This window comes from Bombina bombina, chromosome 12, assembly GCF_027579735.1.
Source record: "Bombina bombina isolate aBomBom1 chromosome 12, aBomBom1.pri, whole genome shotgun sequence".
NCBI classification, from domain to species: Eukaryota; Metazoa; Chordata; class Amphibia; order Anura; family Bombinatoridae; genus Bombina; species Bombina bombina.
The window spans coordinates 74,936,637-74,956,323 of record NC_069510.1 but is presented as its reverse complement, the minus strand read 5'-3'; the positions used below and the strand labels follow the sequence as shown (position 1 = coordinate 74,956,323).

The following is a 19,687-nucleotide window of genomic DNA, read 5'->3' as shown; positions in this document are numbered from 1 at the left end:
GTGACACCACTTTTCAAGGCGTTGTAAAAACACCGCTTGTCTGTATACTTCTATATTTGGTACTCCCAGTCCTCCCCTAAATCTAGGAAGGAACATTGTGGATTTTGGGATACGTGGTCTAATTCTTTGCCAAATATATAGTCCTATGATATCCTGAAGATTTGTAATGTAATGTCTGAGTAATGGGATAGGTAACGTTTGTAGTATGTATAAGATATGTGGTAATATATTCATCTTTATGACCTGGACTCTACCTAGCCATGATATATGTTTGTTACTCCAGCTAGAAAGGTCAGCCATGATTTGGTCTTGTAGGGGTTTATAGTTAGCCAAGAACAGGTCCTTGGGGTCTGTCGTTAGGTATATACCTAAGTATTTCATTTTGTGAGGTTGGACCATTAAAGGACTTGTGGATTTTATTCTGAGCATAGTGTCAGCGGGTGTCATAATATTTAGAATTTCCGATTTAGATGCGTTCAGGTGAAAATAAGAGAATCTGCCGTATTCTTCGAATTCGTCTAGTAGTGTTATTAAAGAATTCTCTGGGTTAGTTAACGTAAACAAAATGTCATTGGCGTATAATGCCAATTTATGTTCCGAGTTATTAATTTTAATGCCACAGACCAGGGGGTTCTGCCTAATTTTATGGGCCAATGCCTCTACAGATAGGGCAAATAAGATTGGGGACAGGGGACATCCCTGTCTCGTTCCATTGGTGATATTGAACGGTTCAGACAGGATGTCGTTAACCCTCACTTTAGCAGACGGAGTAGAGTATAATGCAAAAATTTTGGAGATAAAGGAATTACTAATATTCATCTGTTTTAGGACAGAGCTGAGAAAGCCCCAGTTGACCCTGTCGAAGGCCTTCTCGGCATCTGTGGAGACCAATATCATAGGTATTTGGTTATTGCGTGTGTGGGAGATTAGTTGGAGTATTTGAAGCGTGTTATCCTTTGCCTCTCTTCCTGGCATAAAACCCACCTGGTCTGGGTTCACCAATTTAGATAAGATCTTATTAAGTCTGTCCGAAAGAATTTTGGCATATATTTTCACGTCCACATTACGTAACGATATTGGCCTGAAATTTTCAGGTTTTGTAGGGGGTTTACCTGGCTTGGGAAGAACTGTGATATATGCTTCTAACATTTGCTTAGAGAAGCCACCGATTTCATCAACTACATTAAAGAGTTGTGTAAGGTGGGGAATCAGGTCAGAAGAAACAGTCTGTAATATTTGCTTCCAAAGCCGTCTGGTCCCGGGCTCTTTCCCAGGGGTGTATGTTTGATAGCTAGGGAGACTTCCTCACAAGAGATAGGATGATCAAGTGCGGCTGAGTCTGTTGCATCTAAGTGGGGGAGATTTAGTCTGGAGGTGTATTTGTGTATGTCGGCTAAAGTTTGAGGACTCTGTCTTGGGTTATTATTATCAGTTGACTGTTTGATGTTATAAAGGGTGTCGTAGTATTTTCTAAACGTTTCTGCAATCTTGAGGCTATCCGTTTTAGTATGTCCCTCTTTATCTTTCATTGTGAGAATGTATGATTTTAAATGTTTACGTTTGATTGATCTGGCCAGTAAACGGCCTGCTTTATTCCCATGGGTATAGTAATATTGTTTAAGTGCTAGTCTAGTGTCTGTTTTTGTTGATCTAGATGAAGAAAGTCCCTCACTTTTGTACGTGCTTGTGTTAATAGGTCTGAAAGGATTGTGTCTTCCGGTTTTTGTTTATGTGCTTTTTCCGCCTCAGCCAATGTTTGTAGTAAGTCGTTATATTTTTTCCTGTGTATGTGTAGTGTGCGTAATCTAGCCTTATGTTTGATCAGGATTCCCCTGATCACGCACTTGTGTGCTTCCCATCTTGTCATTTCCGAAGTTTCTTTTACAGTGTTAATTTGGAAGTATTCTGGGATGGCTCTATCTAGATCTGCTCTGACCAGGGGGTCATCTAATAAATGATCATCCAATCGCCACTGGAACGGGGCAAGAGGTGTCTCTGGCCAGTCCAGTGTGCACAGTACTGGTACATGGTCTGACCAAGTGATAGGTAGTATTTTAGACGTTTTTATTATGGATAAGATTAGGGGATCTACAAAAAAGTAGTCCAAGCGAGAATAGATTTTATGAGGGTGAAAAAAAAGGTGTAATCTCTCTTGGTCGGGTTTGACACTCTCCAGACATTGTGGACAGCTAAATCTCTAAGGAGGTGGTTAATGCTTTTAATGTCTTTTTTTGGCAACGTGGAAGTACCCCCCGATGTATCTAATTTGGGGTCTATGGGAATATTGAAGTCTCCTCCTATAATAAGAGGACCTTTCATGTGGTCTATAATATGGTTAGAGAGGTGTCTCATGAATGTTTTCTGGCCTTTGTTAGGGAAGTAGGTGTTGACAATAGTGATAGGGCGCCCATATAGTAACCCGTGGACAATGAGAAATCTACCTTCCTGGTCTTTATCTGTTTGAGTTACTTGGAATGGAATTGAGTGTTTGAGTAAGATTCCCACTCCGTTCTTTTTATTTGGCCCTGAGGCAAAAAAGGCAGTGGGATATTCTCTGTTATACCACTTTGGTTCGTGCCCTTTTTTAAAATGGGATTCCTAAATAAGGACAATATCTCCTCCCATCCTGGTGAGATCTTTCATACCAATTTTGCGTTTCATGGGGCTATTCAAGCCCTTAACATTAATAGTTATACATGTGAGTGTTTTACTTGCCATAGGTATATCCTAGGTTGAGGGAGGTGAGGGGAAAAAAATAAATAAAAAAAAATAAATAAAAAGGGGGGTGAGGGAGAGGAAAGAACGTAGAGTTAAAGAGAAGAGTAGGGGGAGTAAGGGAGGATAGATGTAGTGAGAGTAGAAAAAGGAAGTTGTAATTTGGGGAGACAAGAAAGGGGGATAGGATTAGTAAGTTTTCAGCTGTTAGTTAAAGGCTTCGTAACCTGTTAGTTACTAAGGGTGTATAGTTACTATCTAAGGGAAAGAGGAAAGAGCCCTTTCTCCTAAGGGTCATTTAAGTGTTTAAGTCTTGTTCTGTATATAGTTTGGTCCCGGTATATATAGTCTATGTGATTAGAGTTATGACATGTGGTAACTATGTGTAAAGATGTAACAATATTATAATTACCTCCCATGAAGGTGGGTCTGAAACATGCAGACTTTTATGTTTCCTGTCAATTTTATAGTTATAGTATATGTCCACCTCACAGGCTGAATGTTACTAAAGAAAGCCCTGCCTACATCATAATGTATCTCAAGTCCCTGACAAATGTGAGTGGTCCTTCGGTCCACGAAGGGGGAGATAAGGTCCGTGTTGCCATACAAGCAGGTTACAACTGAGCATACTTTAAATATGAACTTTAAGAAAAAACATATTAACTTATCATTATAACAGTTAATTATTAGCAATCATAACTGTGACTAGATCCAAAGTGCTATAATATAACTTGAAAAACACAACAGTTTATTCTAACAATGTAAACGTAGTTTTATAGTTGGCTGTTTTTAATAATTAAAGTCTTATCTCTCTTTGTGTTACATAATGTTCGTCACCCTTTGTCTGTAGCGATTCTCTTATATATGCCGGATATACACAGTTCTGGATGCATCATAAACATATGTTATTAGTCTCTGGGGTCAGCCCAGCATACAATAGTCTAGTCTTAATATTTATGGCATCTCATATGACATACATGGCCAGAATGTAACATCCAAGGATGACAGAGGATGGCAACACAGTCAATTAATTATTATACGATACCTCATCCTGGCGTGGAACTTGGGTGTTGGTTACTGTCCGGTTGTGATGGAGGAATAGATCTCGTGTTATCTGACTCTGTGTCCGGGAAGGCAATTTTTAAGCCCAGCTTCTCATTGAATTTGTAGAGATCGTCAGGACTGCGGTACACCACTGCTTCTCCATTCTTCGTAGTAATTATGCTTACTGGAAACCCCCAGCGGTATTGGATCCCTGCAGCTCAGAGCGCCTCAGTAATAAATCTTAACTCTCGCCGCTTTTGAAGGGTGGCTGGGCTTATGTCTGAAAAAATTTGGATGTTGACGCCAGCATGGGTGATAGGTGACTTTGCTCTTGCGTTTTTCAACACTTCTTCCTTGTCTAGAAAATTCAGGAAGCGAACTATTACGTCCCGTGGGGGTGCTTTCATAGCTGGTTTCGGCCTGAGGGCCCTGTGTGCTCTCTCCAATATCACTTCTGGTGCCGTTGGAGTACCTTTAATTGATCTAAACATATCTTGTAGGCAGCCCAGTAACGCAGATGGTATGATGGATTCAGGGATCCCCCTGATCCTCAGGTTATTTTGTCTGTTGCGGTTGTCGAGGTCTTCGACTTTGGCCATTAAAAAGCAAATAGTTTCTTCATGAGCATGTAGTTGTTTGGTAGAATGTTGTACATCATCACACAGCATAGTCTGTATGTTTTCTAATTTGGCCACTTTTTGTTTGACCTGAGAACCTCCTTAATGTCGTCTTTAGATGACAAGTTCTTTAGATCTTCTCTTGTCATGAAGGAGCTAGCGTTTGGTGTAGTGTCATTCAGTAAAGCAAGAGAATGGCTCCCATCAGGATCAGGCCCATTATCTGTCTGAGGCTCTACCGCCTTAAGGTATTGGTTGAGAGTGGTAGTTTTTAATGGTTTTTCCATTTTAGTTACTTTTTTGCAGGGCATTCCAGAACACCCTTATTTTAAACCAGAGTTCCAGTTAAAAACAATATAGGTATAATTGTCAGTAATTCCAATGTATTTTGGGAGCGTTATCTATGGTGATTGCAGTCTGTACTTGTAACTAATCAAAGTGCGCAACAGGCTTGGTACTACTACTAGGCCACCTTCCTGTTCCTCAGCAGGTCTCGTGATGTGAACTAAACTTTTATGAAGGTAAAAAAAAAAAAAAAAGAACATGAGTAACTGTTCTGTGTATATGCCGCCCTTTGGTAAGGGTCACTAACTGTAGGCTAGTCCTCCAGGGGAGATGGTCTCCTTCCCGTACCTGTGACTTGGGACGTGTCGTGAGTTTTGTTGCACCGGGTGAGCTCTGCCGTGAGTATTATGTCCGGCTGCAGTTTGATGTCTTCCTGAGTCACCCGGTTGCTGAGCGGTCTGTGTCGCGGATTGTCAGTAGCTCTGTAGGAGCGGTGAGGCCAGCAGTGTCTTTGAGTGCTGCGTGTACGCGGTCTAGTCCGGGCCGCCGCAGAGGCTTCCTCTCTGAGAACTCACTCCGTCTTGTCCGGTATTAGCCTAGAGCAGTCCAGAATGGTCAGAGATCCTTAGGGTGGCCTGAAAGTTGTAATAATCACCGGGAACTGGCTGTTATAGACCCTTAAGTAGAAAGTCTGCTACGGAGCCTAATTAGTGTGCGGCCATTACCCTGCTTGGCCAGGCTCCGCCCCCCCTCCTGCATTATATTATTAACCCCTAATCTGCCGCTCCGGACACCGCCGCCACCTACATTATACTTATGAACCCCTAATCTGCTGCCCCCAACATCGCTGCCACGTAAATTATACTTATTTACCCCTAATCTGCTGCCCCAACATAGCTGCAACCTACCTACATTTATTAGCCCCTAATCTGCCGCCCCCAATGTCGCCACCACTATAATAAAGTTATTAACCCCTAAACCTAAGTCTAACCCTAAAACCCTCTAACTTAAATATAATTTAAATAAATATAAATACAATTATTACAATTAACTAAATTATTCCTATTTAAAACGAAATACTTACCTATAAAATAAACCCTAAGATAGTTACATTGTAGCTAGCTTAGGGTTTATTTTTATTTTACAGGCTACTTTGTATTTATTTTAACTAGGTAGAATAGTTATTAAATAGTTATTAACTATTTAATAACTACCTAATTAAAATAAAGACAAATTTACCTGTAAAATAAAACCTAACCTAAGTTACAATTACACCTAACACTACACTACAATTAAATTAATGGCCTAAATTAAATACAATTAATTACAATTAAAAAAATTATCTAAAGTAAAAAACAAACACTAAATTACAGAAAATAATAAAGAAATTACAAGATTTTTAAACTAATTACACCTAATCCACCTAACAAAATAAAAAAAAGCCCCCCCAAAATAAAAAAAAACCCTTACCCTACACTAAATTACAAATAGCCCTTAAAAAAACCTAACACTAACCCCCTGAAGATCACCCTACCAGGAGACATCTTCACCCAACCGGGCAGAAGTAGTCCTCCAGACGGGCAGAAGTCTTCATCCAGACAGCATCTTCTATCTTCATCCATCCGGCGCAGAGCGGCTCCATCTTCAAGACATCCGACGCAGAGCATCCTTTTCATCCGACGGCCGACAACTGAATGAAGGTTCCTTTAGGTGACGTCATCCAAGATGGTGTCCCTTCAATTCCGATTGGCTGATAGAATTCTATCAGCCAATCGGAATTAAGGTAGAAAAAATCCTATTGGCTGATGCAATCAGCCAATAGGATTGAACTGGCATTCTATTGGCTGATTGGAACAGCCAATAGAATGCCATCTCAATCCTATTGGCTGATTGCATCAGCCAATAGGATTTTTTCTACCTTAATTCCGATTGGCTGAATTCTATCAGCCAATTGGAATTGAAGGGACGCCATCTTGATTGACGTCACTTAAAGGAATCTTCATTCAGTCGTCGGCCGTCGGATGAAGAGAATGCTCCGCGTCTGATGTCTTGAAGATGGAGCCGCTCCGCGCTGGATGGATGAAGATAGAAGATGCCGTGTGGATGAAGTCTTCTGCCCGTCTGGAGGATCACTTCAGCCCGGTTGGATGAAGACTTCTGCCCGTCTGGAAGACCACTTCTGCCCGGGTGGGTGAAGATGTCTCCCGGTAGGGTGATCTTCAGGGGGTTAGTGTTAGGTTTTTTTTAAAGGGGGATTGGGTGGGTTTTAGAGTAGGGTTGGTTGTGTGGGTGGTGGGTTTTAATGTTGGGGGGGGGGCATTGTAATTTTTTTTACAGGTAAAAGAGCTGATTACTTTGGGGCAATGCCCCGCAAAAGACCCTTTTAAGGGCTATTTGTAAATTAGTGTAGGGTAAGGCTTTTTTTATTTGGGGGGGGGGCTTTTTTATTTTGTTAAGGGGATTAGATTAGGTGTAATTAGTTTAAAAATCTTGTAATTTCTTTATTATTTTCTGTAATTTAGTGTTTTGTTTTTTTGTACTTTAGATATTTTTTTTTAATTGTAGTTAATTTAGGTAATTAATTTAATTGTAGTGTAGTGTAAGGTGTAATTGTAACTTAGGTTAGGGTTTATTTTACACGTAAATTTGTCTTTATTTTAACTAGGTAGTTATTAAATAGTTAATAACTATTTAATAACTACCTAGTTAAAATAAATACAAAATTGCCTGTAAAATAAAAATAAACCCTAACCTAGCTACAATGTAACTATTAGTTATATTGTAGCTATCTTAGGGTTTATTTTATAGGTAAGTATTTAGTTTTAAATAGGAATAATTTAGTTAATTGTAGTAATTTTATTTAGATTTATTTAAATTATATTTAAGTTAGGGGGTGTTAGGGTTAGACTTAGGTTTAGGGGTTAATAACTTTATTATAGTGGTGGCGACGTTGGGGACGGCAGATTAGGGGTCAATAAATGTAGGTAGGTAGCGGCGATGTTAGGGCCGAAAGATTAGGGTTTAATAATATTTAATATAATAAAGATAGGGATAATGGTAATGGAAGTTGTATTTAATGATTCCCCGTCAAGTATTAGCTTACCACAATTTAACCAATAAAAGTAGTCACCCAAATTGGGGACAATAATACTAATATCTGATATAATGAAGTATAGACTAGTAATACCAGGGGAGGGTGCTCACTGTTCAAGTAAATGTAGAAAAAATAGGAGACAAGCGAACAGAAAGTAGAGCACTCGCAAAGGGAGACTAGTATAAGTGGCTATTCAGTGGGTATATAATATTAAAACTTAACATTTATTATTAAAAAAAAAATGATAAAAAACTACTATATAAGTAGTGATTAATACTTAGATTAAAACACAAACAAATAATAAATGGCTTTAGGCACTCTTCCTACGGCTGTATCAACCACAAAGTGTAACTATGCAAGTCACATTTCACTAGTCAATGTGTTTATTATAACATATCTATAGAATCATATTACCTTTCTTTGATCGTATTTTTGGTTTAATTTGTGTTTGTGAACACTTCACTCTTGCCTATACAAATGGGTCTGTGTAATATGCTGAATGTATGGACTATGTGAATCTTGCTACCTACACTTCCCCTCTTAGTCACTATACTAATTTTGTCATAGGGAATATTTTGGATAGACCTACACCGGTCCAGTATTGCACTTAGTATAATTTTGTTTGAGGTCAATCCTCTTTTTTAGATAGATTTTGGTGCAATCCGTGAACCATTTTTTGGTGTATATTTGCCTAAAAATCCCTCCTACTCTATTCTGAGTTTCTATGGTACATTCTGGGGTCATTGTGGATATACAGCCATTTATTATTTGTTTGTGTTTTAATCTAAGTATTAATCACTACTTATATAGTAGTTTTTTATCATTTTTTTTTTTAATAATAAATATTAAGTTTTAATGTTATATACCCACTAAATAGCCACTTATACTAGTCTCCCTTTGCGAGTGCTCTACTTTCTGTTCGCTTGTCTCCTATTTTTTCTTAATAATATTTAACTAGTGTTTGCGATTCAGGAGTGCAGTGGTTAATATATTTATTATAGCGGCGGCGATGTCCGGTTCGGCAGATTAGGGATTAAAAAATGTATTTTAGTGTTTGCGATGTGGGGGGGCCTCGGTTTAGGGGTTAATAGTTAATGGGTGTTAGTGTACTTAGCACTTTAGTTAAGAGTTTTATGCTACGGCGTTTTAGTTTAAAACTCTTAACTACTGACTTTAAAATGCGGTACCAGGCTTGACAGGAGAGGGTCTACCGCTCACTTTTGGTCAGACTTGTAATACCGGCGCTATGCAAGTCCCATTGATAATATAGGATACGCAATTGACGTACAACTGTACCTGCAAGGCTCGTAATACCTGCGGGCGTTAAAAAGCAGCGTTAGGACCTCTTAACGCTGCTTTTTAAGGCTAACGCACAACTCGTAATCTAGCCGTTTATTTTTAAAGATTGATTTTTATAATAGTTATATTATGCTACCTCCCACCCCACTTTTAATGACTTGATAACTTACATGATGAATGATATGATGTTTTTTTCTGTCTCTCTAAAAAAATAGGTTGTTTTAGCTAATATATACCAGAATAAATTATACATTTTAATGAATATTTGCAGTTACCTAAACTGTAGACCTATTGGCATTCCATCTGTGAGACATTCACATGTATGCCAGCTCCTTGTCTGGGGTGATAAAACAGAGCATTTTATATTTATATTAAAATGCTCATTTAATGAAATGTAACGCCTCAGCCTACACATAACCAATAAGTCAGGGGTCGACAAACCAGTATATACAGTATCCCACAAAAGTGAGTACACCCCTCACATTTTTGTAAATATTTTATTATATCTTTTCATGTGACAACACTGAAGAAATTACACTTTGCTACAATGTAAAGTAGTGAGTGTACAGCCTGTATAACAGTGTAAATTTGCTGTCCCATCAAAATACCTCAGCACACAGCCATTAATGTCTAAACCGTTGGCAACAAAAGTGAGTACACCCCTAAGTGGAAATGTTCAAATTGGGCCCAAAGTTTTAATATTTTGTGTGGCCACCATTATTTTACAGCACTGACTTACCCTCTTGGGCATGGAGTTTTTAGAGCTTCACAGGTTGCCACTGGAGTCCTCTTCCACTCCTCCGTGATGACATCACAGAGCTGATGGATGTTAGAGACCATGCACTCCCCCACCTTCCATTTGAGGATGCCCCACAGATGCTCAGTAGGGTTTAGGTCTGGAGACATGCTTGGCCAGTCCATCACCTTTACCCTCAGCTTCTTTATCAAGGCAGTGGTCATCTTGGAGGTGTGTTTGGGGTTGTTACGTTGGAATTCTGCCCTGCAGCCCAGTCTCTGAAGGGAGGGAATCATGCTCTGCTTCAGTATGTCACAGTACATGTTGGCGTTCATGGTTCCCTTAATGAACTGTAGCTCCTCAGTGCTGGCAGCACTCATGCAGGCCCAGGTCATGACACTCCCACCACCATGCTTGACTGTAGGCAATACACACTTGTCTTTGTACTCCTCACCTGGTTGCCCCCACACACGCTTGACACCATCTGAACCAAATATGTTTATCTTGGTCTCATCAGACCACAGGACATGGTTCCAGTAATCCATGTCCTTAGTCTGCTTGTCTTCAGTAAAATGTTTGTGGGCTTTCTTGTGCTTCATCTTTAGAAGAGGCTTCCTTCTGGGATGACTGACATGCTGACCCCCCCACCCCTTCAACCTCTGCAGCAATGCTGGCAGCACTCATACGTCTATATCCCAAAGACAACCTCTGGATATGACGCTGAGCACGTGCACTCAACTTCTTTGGTTGACCATGGCGAGGCCTGTTCTGAGTGGAACCTGTCCTGTGAAACCGCTGTATGGCCTTGCCCACCGTGCTGCAGCTCAGTTACAGGGTCTTGTCAATCTTCTTATAGCCTAGGCTATCTTCATGTAGAGCAACAATTCTTTTTTTAGATCCTCAGAGAGTTCTTTGCCATGAGGTGCAATGTTGAACTTCCAGTGACCAGTATGAGAGAGTGTGAGAGCGATAATACCAAATTTAACACACCTGCTCTCCATTCACAATTGAGACCTTGTAACACTAACACATCACATGGGCCCAATTTGGACATTTGCACTTAGGGGTGTACTTACTTTTGTTGCCAACGGTTTAGACATTAATGACTGTGTGTTGAGTTATTTTGAGGGGACAGGAAATGTACACTGTTATACAGGCTGTCATTTCTTCAGTGTTGTCATATGAAAAGATATAATAAAAATATTTACAAAAATGTGAGAGGTGTACTCACTTTTGTGAGATACTGTATATATATATATATATATATATATATATATATATATATATAGTACAGAGCAAAGACAGCACTCACTGGATTTAAGTAAAAAATAACTTTTATTGAAAAAAAGTTAAAAGCATAGTCCCATGACGTTTCGGTGTCCAGACACCTTTGTCAAATGGCATCACCCATCTTGAGGACAGTTGTATAATCCTGACATCCAGGAGGCAGAGTCACTGTCTTTGCTCTGGACTATTTATATCTGACACATGCACCCTGGTATATGCTTACCTCAACTTGGGGTTAAAGAGTGTTTATCCTTTACTTCAATTGTGTGTATATATATATATATATATATATATATATATATATATATATATATATGTATGGAGAATACCCCAGAAAGATGGACAATAACCCCAAAAGTTCGGAGCCAGGGGGAAAATTCTAAAAGCCAGTGGGTTCCTGGCTCCTGGGTTTGTCGAGCCCTGCAAAAAGTTATTGAGTATGTAGGTTGTCTTATGGTTAAGCTTGAACTCAATAAACTGGATAGATTTGTATGTAAATGGAAGAGGGATAGAAATAGATCATCTGTAAGATGTTTTCTTACCTATTATTCCAAAATTGGCTACAAACATTAGTGTGATTCCCACAGGAAGGCCTATCACATAGTAACCAACCATGTGGAAAATGGCTCCAATCTTCTGCTTTCCAGTTCCCCGTAAAATGCCCCCACATGTGGCCTGCAAGAAACATAAAGAGAAGTAAGGCAAATGCCACTCACACAGGGTTTAAGGGGTTAAGTTAGTAAAAAAAAATTATCTTCACAGTTTGCCAAAACAAATAGCAGTACAGAGGATGTGTCTAAAACAGTCAATATCTCGCTATGGGTACCCAATAATGTAATAGGAAATACACTATAGAAATGGACTTATAATGTACTTATAAATGAAGATAATTTTGGAAATAAAAACAAAAGTAAAATAGTAAAAGAGCAAATGGAAGTTCAAAAATGTAATGATACAATCATATACATAGAATGGTGAAAAAGAGTTACAACATGAAATGGCCTTATCTGTAAAAAGCTCTGATGCATAAATATTGGTTAGCCAACCATAAGATACTAATCATATAGAAAAATACTAATCAAATAAAAAACGTAATCATATTAGCAGGTGGATATAAAAGTGATCTTCTAACTGAAGTACCGCTCAGTGTATAAGGAACTTTTGTATGTTCACAGTACCTTAAAGGGACAGTCTAGGCCAAAATAAACTTTCATGATTCAGATAGAGCATGTAATTTTAAACAATTTTCCAATTTACTTTTATCACCAATTTTGCTTTGTTCTCTTGGTATTCTTAGTTGAAAGCTTAACCTAGGAGGTTCATATGCAAATTTCTTAGACATTGAAGCCCACCTCTTTCAGATTGCATTTTAACAGTTTTTCACCACTAGAGGGTGTTAGTTCAAATATTTCATATAGATAACACTGTGCTCGTGCACGTGAAGTAATCTGGGAGCAGGCACTGATTGGCTAGACTGCAAGTCTGTCAAAAGAACTGAAAAAAGGGGCAGTTTGCAGAGGCTTAGATACAAGATAATCACAGAGGTTAAAAGTATATTATTATCACTGTGTTGGTTGCAAAACTGGGAAATGGGTAATAAAGGGATTATCTATCTTTTAAAACAATACAAATTCTGGTGTAGACTGTCCTTTTAAGAATCCTGATCCGTTTCAGTAGAAAGCAAATGGTAGCTTGTTGTAATCGATACAATGTAGATCCGGTTTTCCTTTTGCTTACCCTATAGAGAAAGCTGGTCGATTATGAAGCCGTTCCGACACTTGTTCACTGTTGCTGATAGATTTTAAGCACTGCAGACTTTCCCATTTCATTTGACTTGCTCTACGGCTCACTGTAAGGGTAAAATACATTACAGCTCAGGGTTTCCGCAACGTGTTTCGGCTCTCCGATGCAGCCTTTGTCAAGCAGTACTGCTTGACAAAGGCTTTATCGGACAGCCGAAAACCTGAGTTGTATTCTTTTTTACTCTTTCAGTGACACCGGAGAGTCAGCGGTGCTCAAAATCTATCAGCAGCAGCAGTGAACAAGTGTCGGAACGGCTTGATATTCAGCTTTCTATATAGGCTAAGGGAAAGGAAAACCGGATCTGCATTGTATTGATAAAAACAAGCTACCATTTGCCCTCTACTGAAACTGATAGAGATTCTTTTTTCTGTGATTCAGATAGAGCATGCAATTTTTTTTTTTTAATTGTTTTATTTATAATCCAAGTCACTGTCCAAAAACAATATCAACCATTTTGAAAACATGGCATAATCAAAAGATACAATAAATTTGACAACATAGTACTATGTTCATTTATACATGTAGTTAAATTTAGGCTAATCATCACATTAATGAACACAAACATTTTATTTTCCTACAATGCTTGGAGTTTTTGATTTTCAGTATAACCCCCCCCCCCCTTGTTCCCCCCCCCCCCATGCGAAGAGAAAACATAACAAAAAAAAAAAAATTACCATCACTTTCTTCCTCCTGAAGCTTTACCAGTTCCCTAATAGAACAATTTCTGTATTTCTAAAGGGGAAGATTATATAATCTATTTCTGCAGCCGGAAAGATTTTTAAGAAGGCAGCCCATTTATCAAAGAACCTTTTAATGTCTTGTTCATTATTTATATCCGCGTTTCTCTGGTCTAAAATGCATTGTTTTTTCATGCAGTTTTTAATTTCAGTAATGCTTGGCATTGCATGACTTTTCCACTTCTTACAGATTAAATACCTGGTAGCAAGAATAGCGGAGATTATTATTTTTTCATCAGTTTGCTTACCAGGCTCTTCCTTAAGGCAGAGTATTATCTGATATATTGTCAAAGAGACATAGCCTATCTTAAGCACCTTTTTTAGCCAGTATTCGAGCCTAGCCCAGAGATTTTTAATCTTTGGACAATACCAAAACATATGTATTAAATCAGCTGCCTGATACGAACATTTAGGACATTTATTAAACCCTACATTCACACATTTGAAACCTCTCTCGGGGGTAAAATATGCCCCATGAAGGAGCTTAACATGTGCCTCCCTCCAAGTTGCAGAGAGCGTTACTTGTGCAATTTTTTTAATTGACAATTGAATAGTTTTAGACTCAATATTACTCTGAGGGATTGCTGTATTCCAGTAGAGGGCAATCTTTGCCAGTACCGGTTCTCCTTTATTTGTACCCAGAAGATGATAACATGGTGCAATTGACATATGACCATTTCTTGTTAGAGCAAGCCAATCATCGAGTTTACCTAGTCCCCATTCCCAACCAGCTTTCTTAACTAGGTCCTGTGCAAAATGCCTTAATTGCAAATACGCAAAGAAGTCTTTATTGGGCAAATCAAAATCTCTTTTTAATTCCTGGAATGTTTTGATATATTTTCTCTCTTTATCAATTATTTGGTATACCTTGGTTAACCCCCGATTATGCCATTTCCTAAAGACTTCGGAATGCAATCCTGATTGAAAAATAGGGTTACCTATTATAGGCAAAAGACAGGTAGCACTATTATTAATTGAAAGAAAGGTTACTATCTTGTGCCAAGCTTTAAGTGGGTTAAGAATTGTTTTAAATCGTTTAATTTCTGAGGGTATTTCTTTAGGTACTAAGTGTATTAATGCAGATAGAGAATATGGGTAGCAGACACTGGTCTCGAGATAATTATTCAAGACATAGTTATTAGATGAGATCCAGTCTGTTACGACACGAGCCAGAAAGGAGAGGTTATATAGCCTTATGTCTGGTAAGGCAAGACCACCATCCTTTCTTGGTATTGAAAGTTTCATAAGAGATATCTTTGACCTCTTATTCTGCCATAAGAACTGTATAAGTGAAGTATTGATTGAACGTATATCCTTACCTAATAGAATTATTGGTGTATTTTGAAGTATATATAAAAGTTTTGGAAGAAGAGCCATTTTAAAAAGGGCAATCCTTCCAGAAAGTGATATTGGGAGATTTTGCCATAACAAGAGCTTTTCTTTGATCATTTTTACTACTGGGGGTATATTCAATGTATAGAGATCTATGGACCTTGTCGGAATATGAATCCCTAGATATTTAAAAGAATCTTTTACTTGGCGAAAAGGAGTTTTTAATATTGAAGTTTTATTTTTCCTGAGCCACACTATCTCTGATTTTGTCATATTTACTTTGTATCCAGAGAATGTACCAAATTGTTCCAAGATCTGAAAAAGTTTTGGTAAGTTCAGTTTGGTGTTAGCCAAATAAAGCAGCAGATCATCAGCATACAGACCGATTTTTATTTCGCAGGTACGAATTTTTATACCATCCAAATGATGGCGTATTTTAATTGCCAGAGGTTCAATGGAAATATTAAATAAGAGCGGGGAAAGAGGACAGCCCTGCCTTGTTCCTCTACCTAACAAGATAGAGGGGGAAATGTTGTTATTCACTATCAATCTTGTAGATGGGTGTTTATATAGATTATCGATAAATTCAAGAAAATTACCTCTGATGCCAAATTGTCTTAACGATGTTTTGATATGTTCGTAAAATATTGAATCAAAGGCTTTTTCAGCATCTAAGGAAATAATAGCAAGGTCAGGTATGTCCTCCCCCCCGCTAGTTAAATTAGATAGTACCTCAAAATATTCTGTCACCAATAGGGCTTCCCTAATTTTTGAGGCTGAGTTGCGGTTATTTAGAAAACCTGCTTGATCAGTATGTATAATTTCTGAGAGGGGTCTTTGAAGTCTAGATGCTAGAATTGCAGTAAGAATTTTGTAATCTGAATTTAACAGTGCAATTGGTCTGTAGGATTCCTTGTATTCAGGGTTTTTTCCGCCTTTTAATATCAAAGTTGTGTAAGAATTGGTAAATGAAGAAGGGATCATTTTAACACTAATAAAGAAGCTGTTAAAGAGCATGCAAAGATGTGGGGTGGCTTCACCAATCAGGATCTTATAGAATTCACTAGGCAAGCCATCTGGACCTGCTGCTTTATTTGAGGCAAGCTTGGATATTACTTTCTCTATTTCTTCTATGGAAATAGGGACATTGAGGCTATCAGCCATTTCTGATGTGACAGTAGGATACGTGATATCTCTCCAAAAGTCATCAGATGTATGCGTATCACTTGTTTTAAATGAATATAATTCCTGGTAATATTCATTAAATGCAGCTAGTATGTCTTCGGCTTTAGAAAGCTGAAGACCTTTATTATACAATTTGTCTATGATTGGTTGTTTTTTCTCATTTTTTATTAATTTGGCCAGCATCTTACCTGATTTATTACCATATTTATATAGCTTAGCCTGCATTTTTAATTCCTTTTGAGTTTCTTGCAGTAAAACAAAAGTATCCCTTTCATTTTTTGCTTTAACGTATTTTGCCCAATTTAAGGGGGTTTTGTCAAGCAGATAATGATTATAAGTGTTAGTTAAACATTGGCATGATTCTCTTTCTCTAGATCGAATTTTCTTATGCAGGGCTGAGCTATATGAAATTATTTCGCCTCTCATTACTGCTTTTGCAGTGTCCCAAAATACTTCAGGGCGGTTTAAATAGTCTTTATTAAAATGTACAAATTCCTTATATCTATTTATAAGCCAGTTCTTGAATTTTACCTCAGTCGTCAGATAGTAGGGAAAAAAGAAACGTGTTGCAGCAGAATACAAATGTGAAAGCTGAAACTCAAGTACAATCGGTGCATGATCTGAAAGAAATAATGGTCCTATATCTGTTTTTACCCCTCTCATCACCATACGTTCATCAATTAGAAAAATGTAGATTCTGGAGAGCGTCTTATGCGCCTTGGAAAGACAGATAAAATTTTGAGTAGAAGGATTTTGCTGTCTCCAGATATCCCGCAGTGCTAAGTTCTGCATTATTTTTTTAAACATCTTACCCTCTAGATTATCTTTTTTTTGTTTTAACTGTTTGACATTATGTCTTAGCCTATCGATCGGGCATTGTGGTGCCATATTGTAATCTCCTCCCATAATTAAAGAGCCTTCCGTGAAGGATAATAATTTGGTCTGCAAAGTGTTCCAAAATTTTGGATCAAATACATTAGGGCCGTATGTATTACATAATGTATACATCTTCTGGGCAATCTTTATTTTCAGTAGTACATATCTCCCCCCGATGTCAGCCTCAAAATGTGTGACTTCGGTATCAATTTTCTTTCCTATTAGAATTGCTACCCCCCTTTTCCTCTTAACACTAGGTGCAAAATAGATTTCTTTTACCCATGTTGATTTAAGTTTTAAAGATTCTTCAGCTGATAAATGGGTTTCTTGAATAAAACCTATGTCAGTCTGGATCTTTCGCAGGTGATTAAGGATTGCTTTTCTCTTTATAGGGGTAGATATACCACCTACATTCCAAGATACTATTTTACAATTTTTATTCAGCATATTCATTTATACATTAAGAAGGGAGAAAGAGAAGAGAGAAAAAAAAAAAATAAAAAAAATTAAAAAAAAAATAAAATAAAATAAATAAATAAAAAAAAATAAAAAAAAAATAATAATAATAATAATAATAAAAAAAAATAATAATAATAATTTAAAATTAGACACCTAAATTTTCTCCGCACAGGTGGGGGTTGGGTCCTAGGACTCACGTCTAGAAGAGACACGGTCTTTCCCATAAGCAAAAACCTATAGCTTACACTCAGTCTAATAATCAGATATTCAATATTGCTGTTATTAAGCTTAGGAACCCAGTGTGTTATAGAAGCTCTCAGCCAGTTGAGCTTCTTCAAAGAAGTGTGTGACTTCCCCAACTTTAACCTTTAATTTGTAGGGGTACATTATGGTTGCCTGGTACCCTTTTTGTATCAGTTTGGAACAAATAGGAGCAAGCTCCCTTCTCCTTGCTGCAGTGTCAGCGGAGAAATCTTGAAACATAAGGATTGTAGCGTCTCCAGCCTTAACAGGCTGTTGTTTGCGATAATGCTGGAATAAGGTAAGTTTGTCTTGAAAATTTAATATTCTAGGGATAACAGGCCTAGGCCTAGTTCTATCTTTATTGCCTGAGCGAGGTAGACCAAGTCTGTGCGCTCTCTCCACTGGGATGGGATATAGGGTAGATGGCATCTTTAAAATTGTAGGCAAGGTTTCTGATATAAAATTAACAAGATTGTCATATTGTTGTTCTTCCGGAAGGCCTATAATTCTTATATTATTTCTTCTAGAACGATTTTCTAGATCTTCTAATCTGTTTTGAATTTTCTGTACGTTATTATTTATACCTTCTAGATTAGAACTATGCGTTATTGTTAGATCTTCCAGGTCCGAAACTCTTTGTTCGGCTTCCTGCAGCCTATTGGAGAATTGACGAACCTCTTGTGTCAGAGAAAGAAAATCTTGTTTGATTTCAGCTCTAAGAGCCTCAAATTTAGGAGAGAGCGCATCAGATATACTAGCGACTAAGCTGTGAATATTGGTTACTTCTTGTACAACTGGTACATTTAACATAGTTGGTTGCGCTTCTGTGGGAGGCTCCTGATTACCCTTCAATTTTCTGTCTCTCTGTCTTGCTGCCATGGCTGGAGAAATATTCCGGGGTGAGGTGTGAAGGAATTTATCCATGTGCCAGAAAAGAAAAGAGAATTAAAAAAAATTGAAGTGAGGCAATTTATCTAAGTGAAGATCAATACAGGGAGTGAACTTAATTTTAGAGTTAAGTTTGAGAAGGTGAAGCGTTCTCAAATAGACAAGTGAGGATAGGGATGTGCACTATTGTGACCAAGTGAGGGAAAAGAAAAGGGGAGAGAGAAAAAAAAAAAAAAAAAAAAAAGGAAAGAAAGGAAAAATAATAAACTGTGAATTAAATCGTGTTATTTAGATCCAGCCAGGGATGCAGAGATCAGGGACGTTATTAATGTTAGGCAATTTTATTAATTGTCTTACTGTTGCTAATCTTCAAAAGACACAATAAAGGAAATGGTATCTCTGAAAGCAGCAACAGCAATTTCTTAATTAGATTTATATCCAAGAAAATATTATTCCAGCAATTATATACAGTATATTTTATAGGTAAGCAAACATATTCACAGTGACCTAGTTATATCCTGGTTCAGTCAGTTTCATTTGTATTTTATTTTCAGAGAAGTTAAAATATCTCTTCTTTAAAGAAAATTTATAAGGTAGTTTTAACTAATGATCTTTATATTTCTATATAAACTTTCTCCCTGTCCAATAGTAAGGGATAGTATTTTATTTTCAGGGAACGTAGGAGATTTATTCTTAGGAAAGAGTTATTAGATAATATAACTGAGGATCTTTTATCTCTATATAGCCCTTCCCTCCAAGCAGTAATAATGGGTAATATATCCTGAAAAAGGTTATAGTAAATTTCTCTGGTATTGAATTATTAATTCCTTATTCACACTCAATAACCTTTGATTTTTTTTTTTTCCTCCCCTTCTCCTCTCCCTTCTCTCTCCCCTGAGAATGTTTCACTTTTTAGAGGAGAAAGTACAATGTCTTTTTACATACTATGCACATTTTACTCATTCTTAAGCATTAACATTTTTGCCTAGATTTGCTCAATACATTGATATGACAAAAATTGTAGCGACAAGTAATATAGTTAAATAAAATTAAATGTGCCAAACAAATCATATGCAGAAAAAAGAAT

General features: G+C 37.5%; 1 protein-coding gene across 2 annotated transcripts in view; it reads right to left on the bottom strand.

Moving 5' to 3' along the window:
- Positions 1 to 19,687, bottom strand: part of LOC128642851 (multidrug and toxin extrusion protein 1) — a 466,573-nt gene that overhangs the window by 52,278 nt on the left and 394,608 nt on the right. For both annotated transcript variants that reach the window (XM_053695697.1, XM_053695698.1), the window contains one exon: positions 11,620 to 11,752. In XM_053695697.1, coding sequence (XP_053551672.1) covers positions 11,620 to 11,752 — 133 coding nt within the window. The remainder of the gene's footprint in view (positions 1 to 11,619; positions 11,753 to 19,687) is intronic.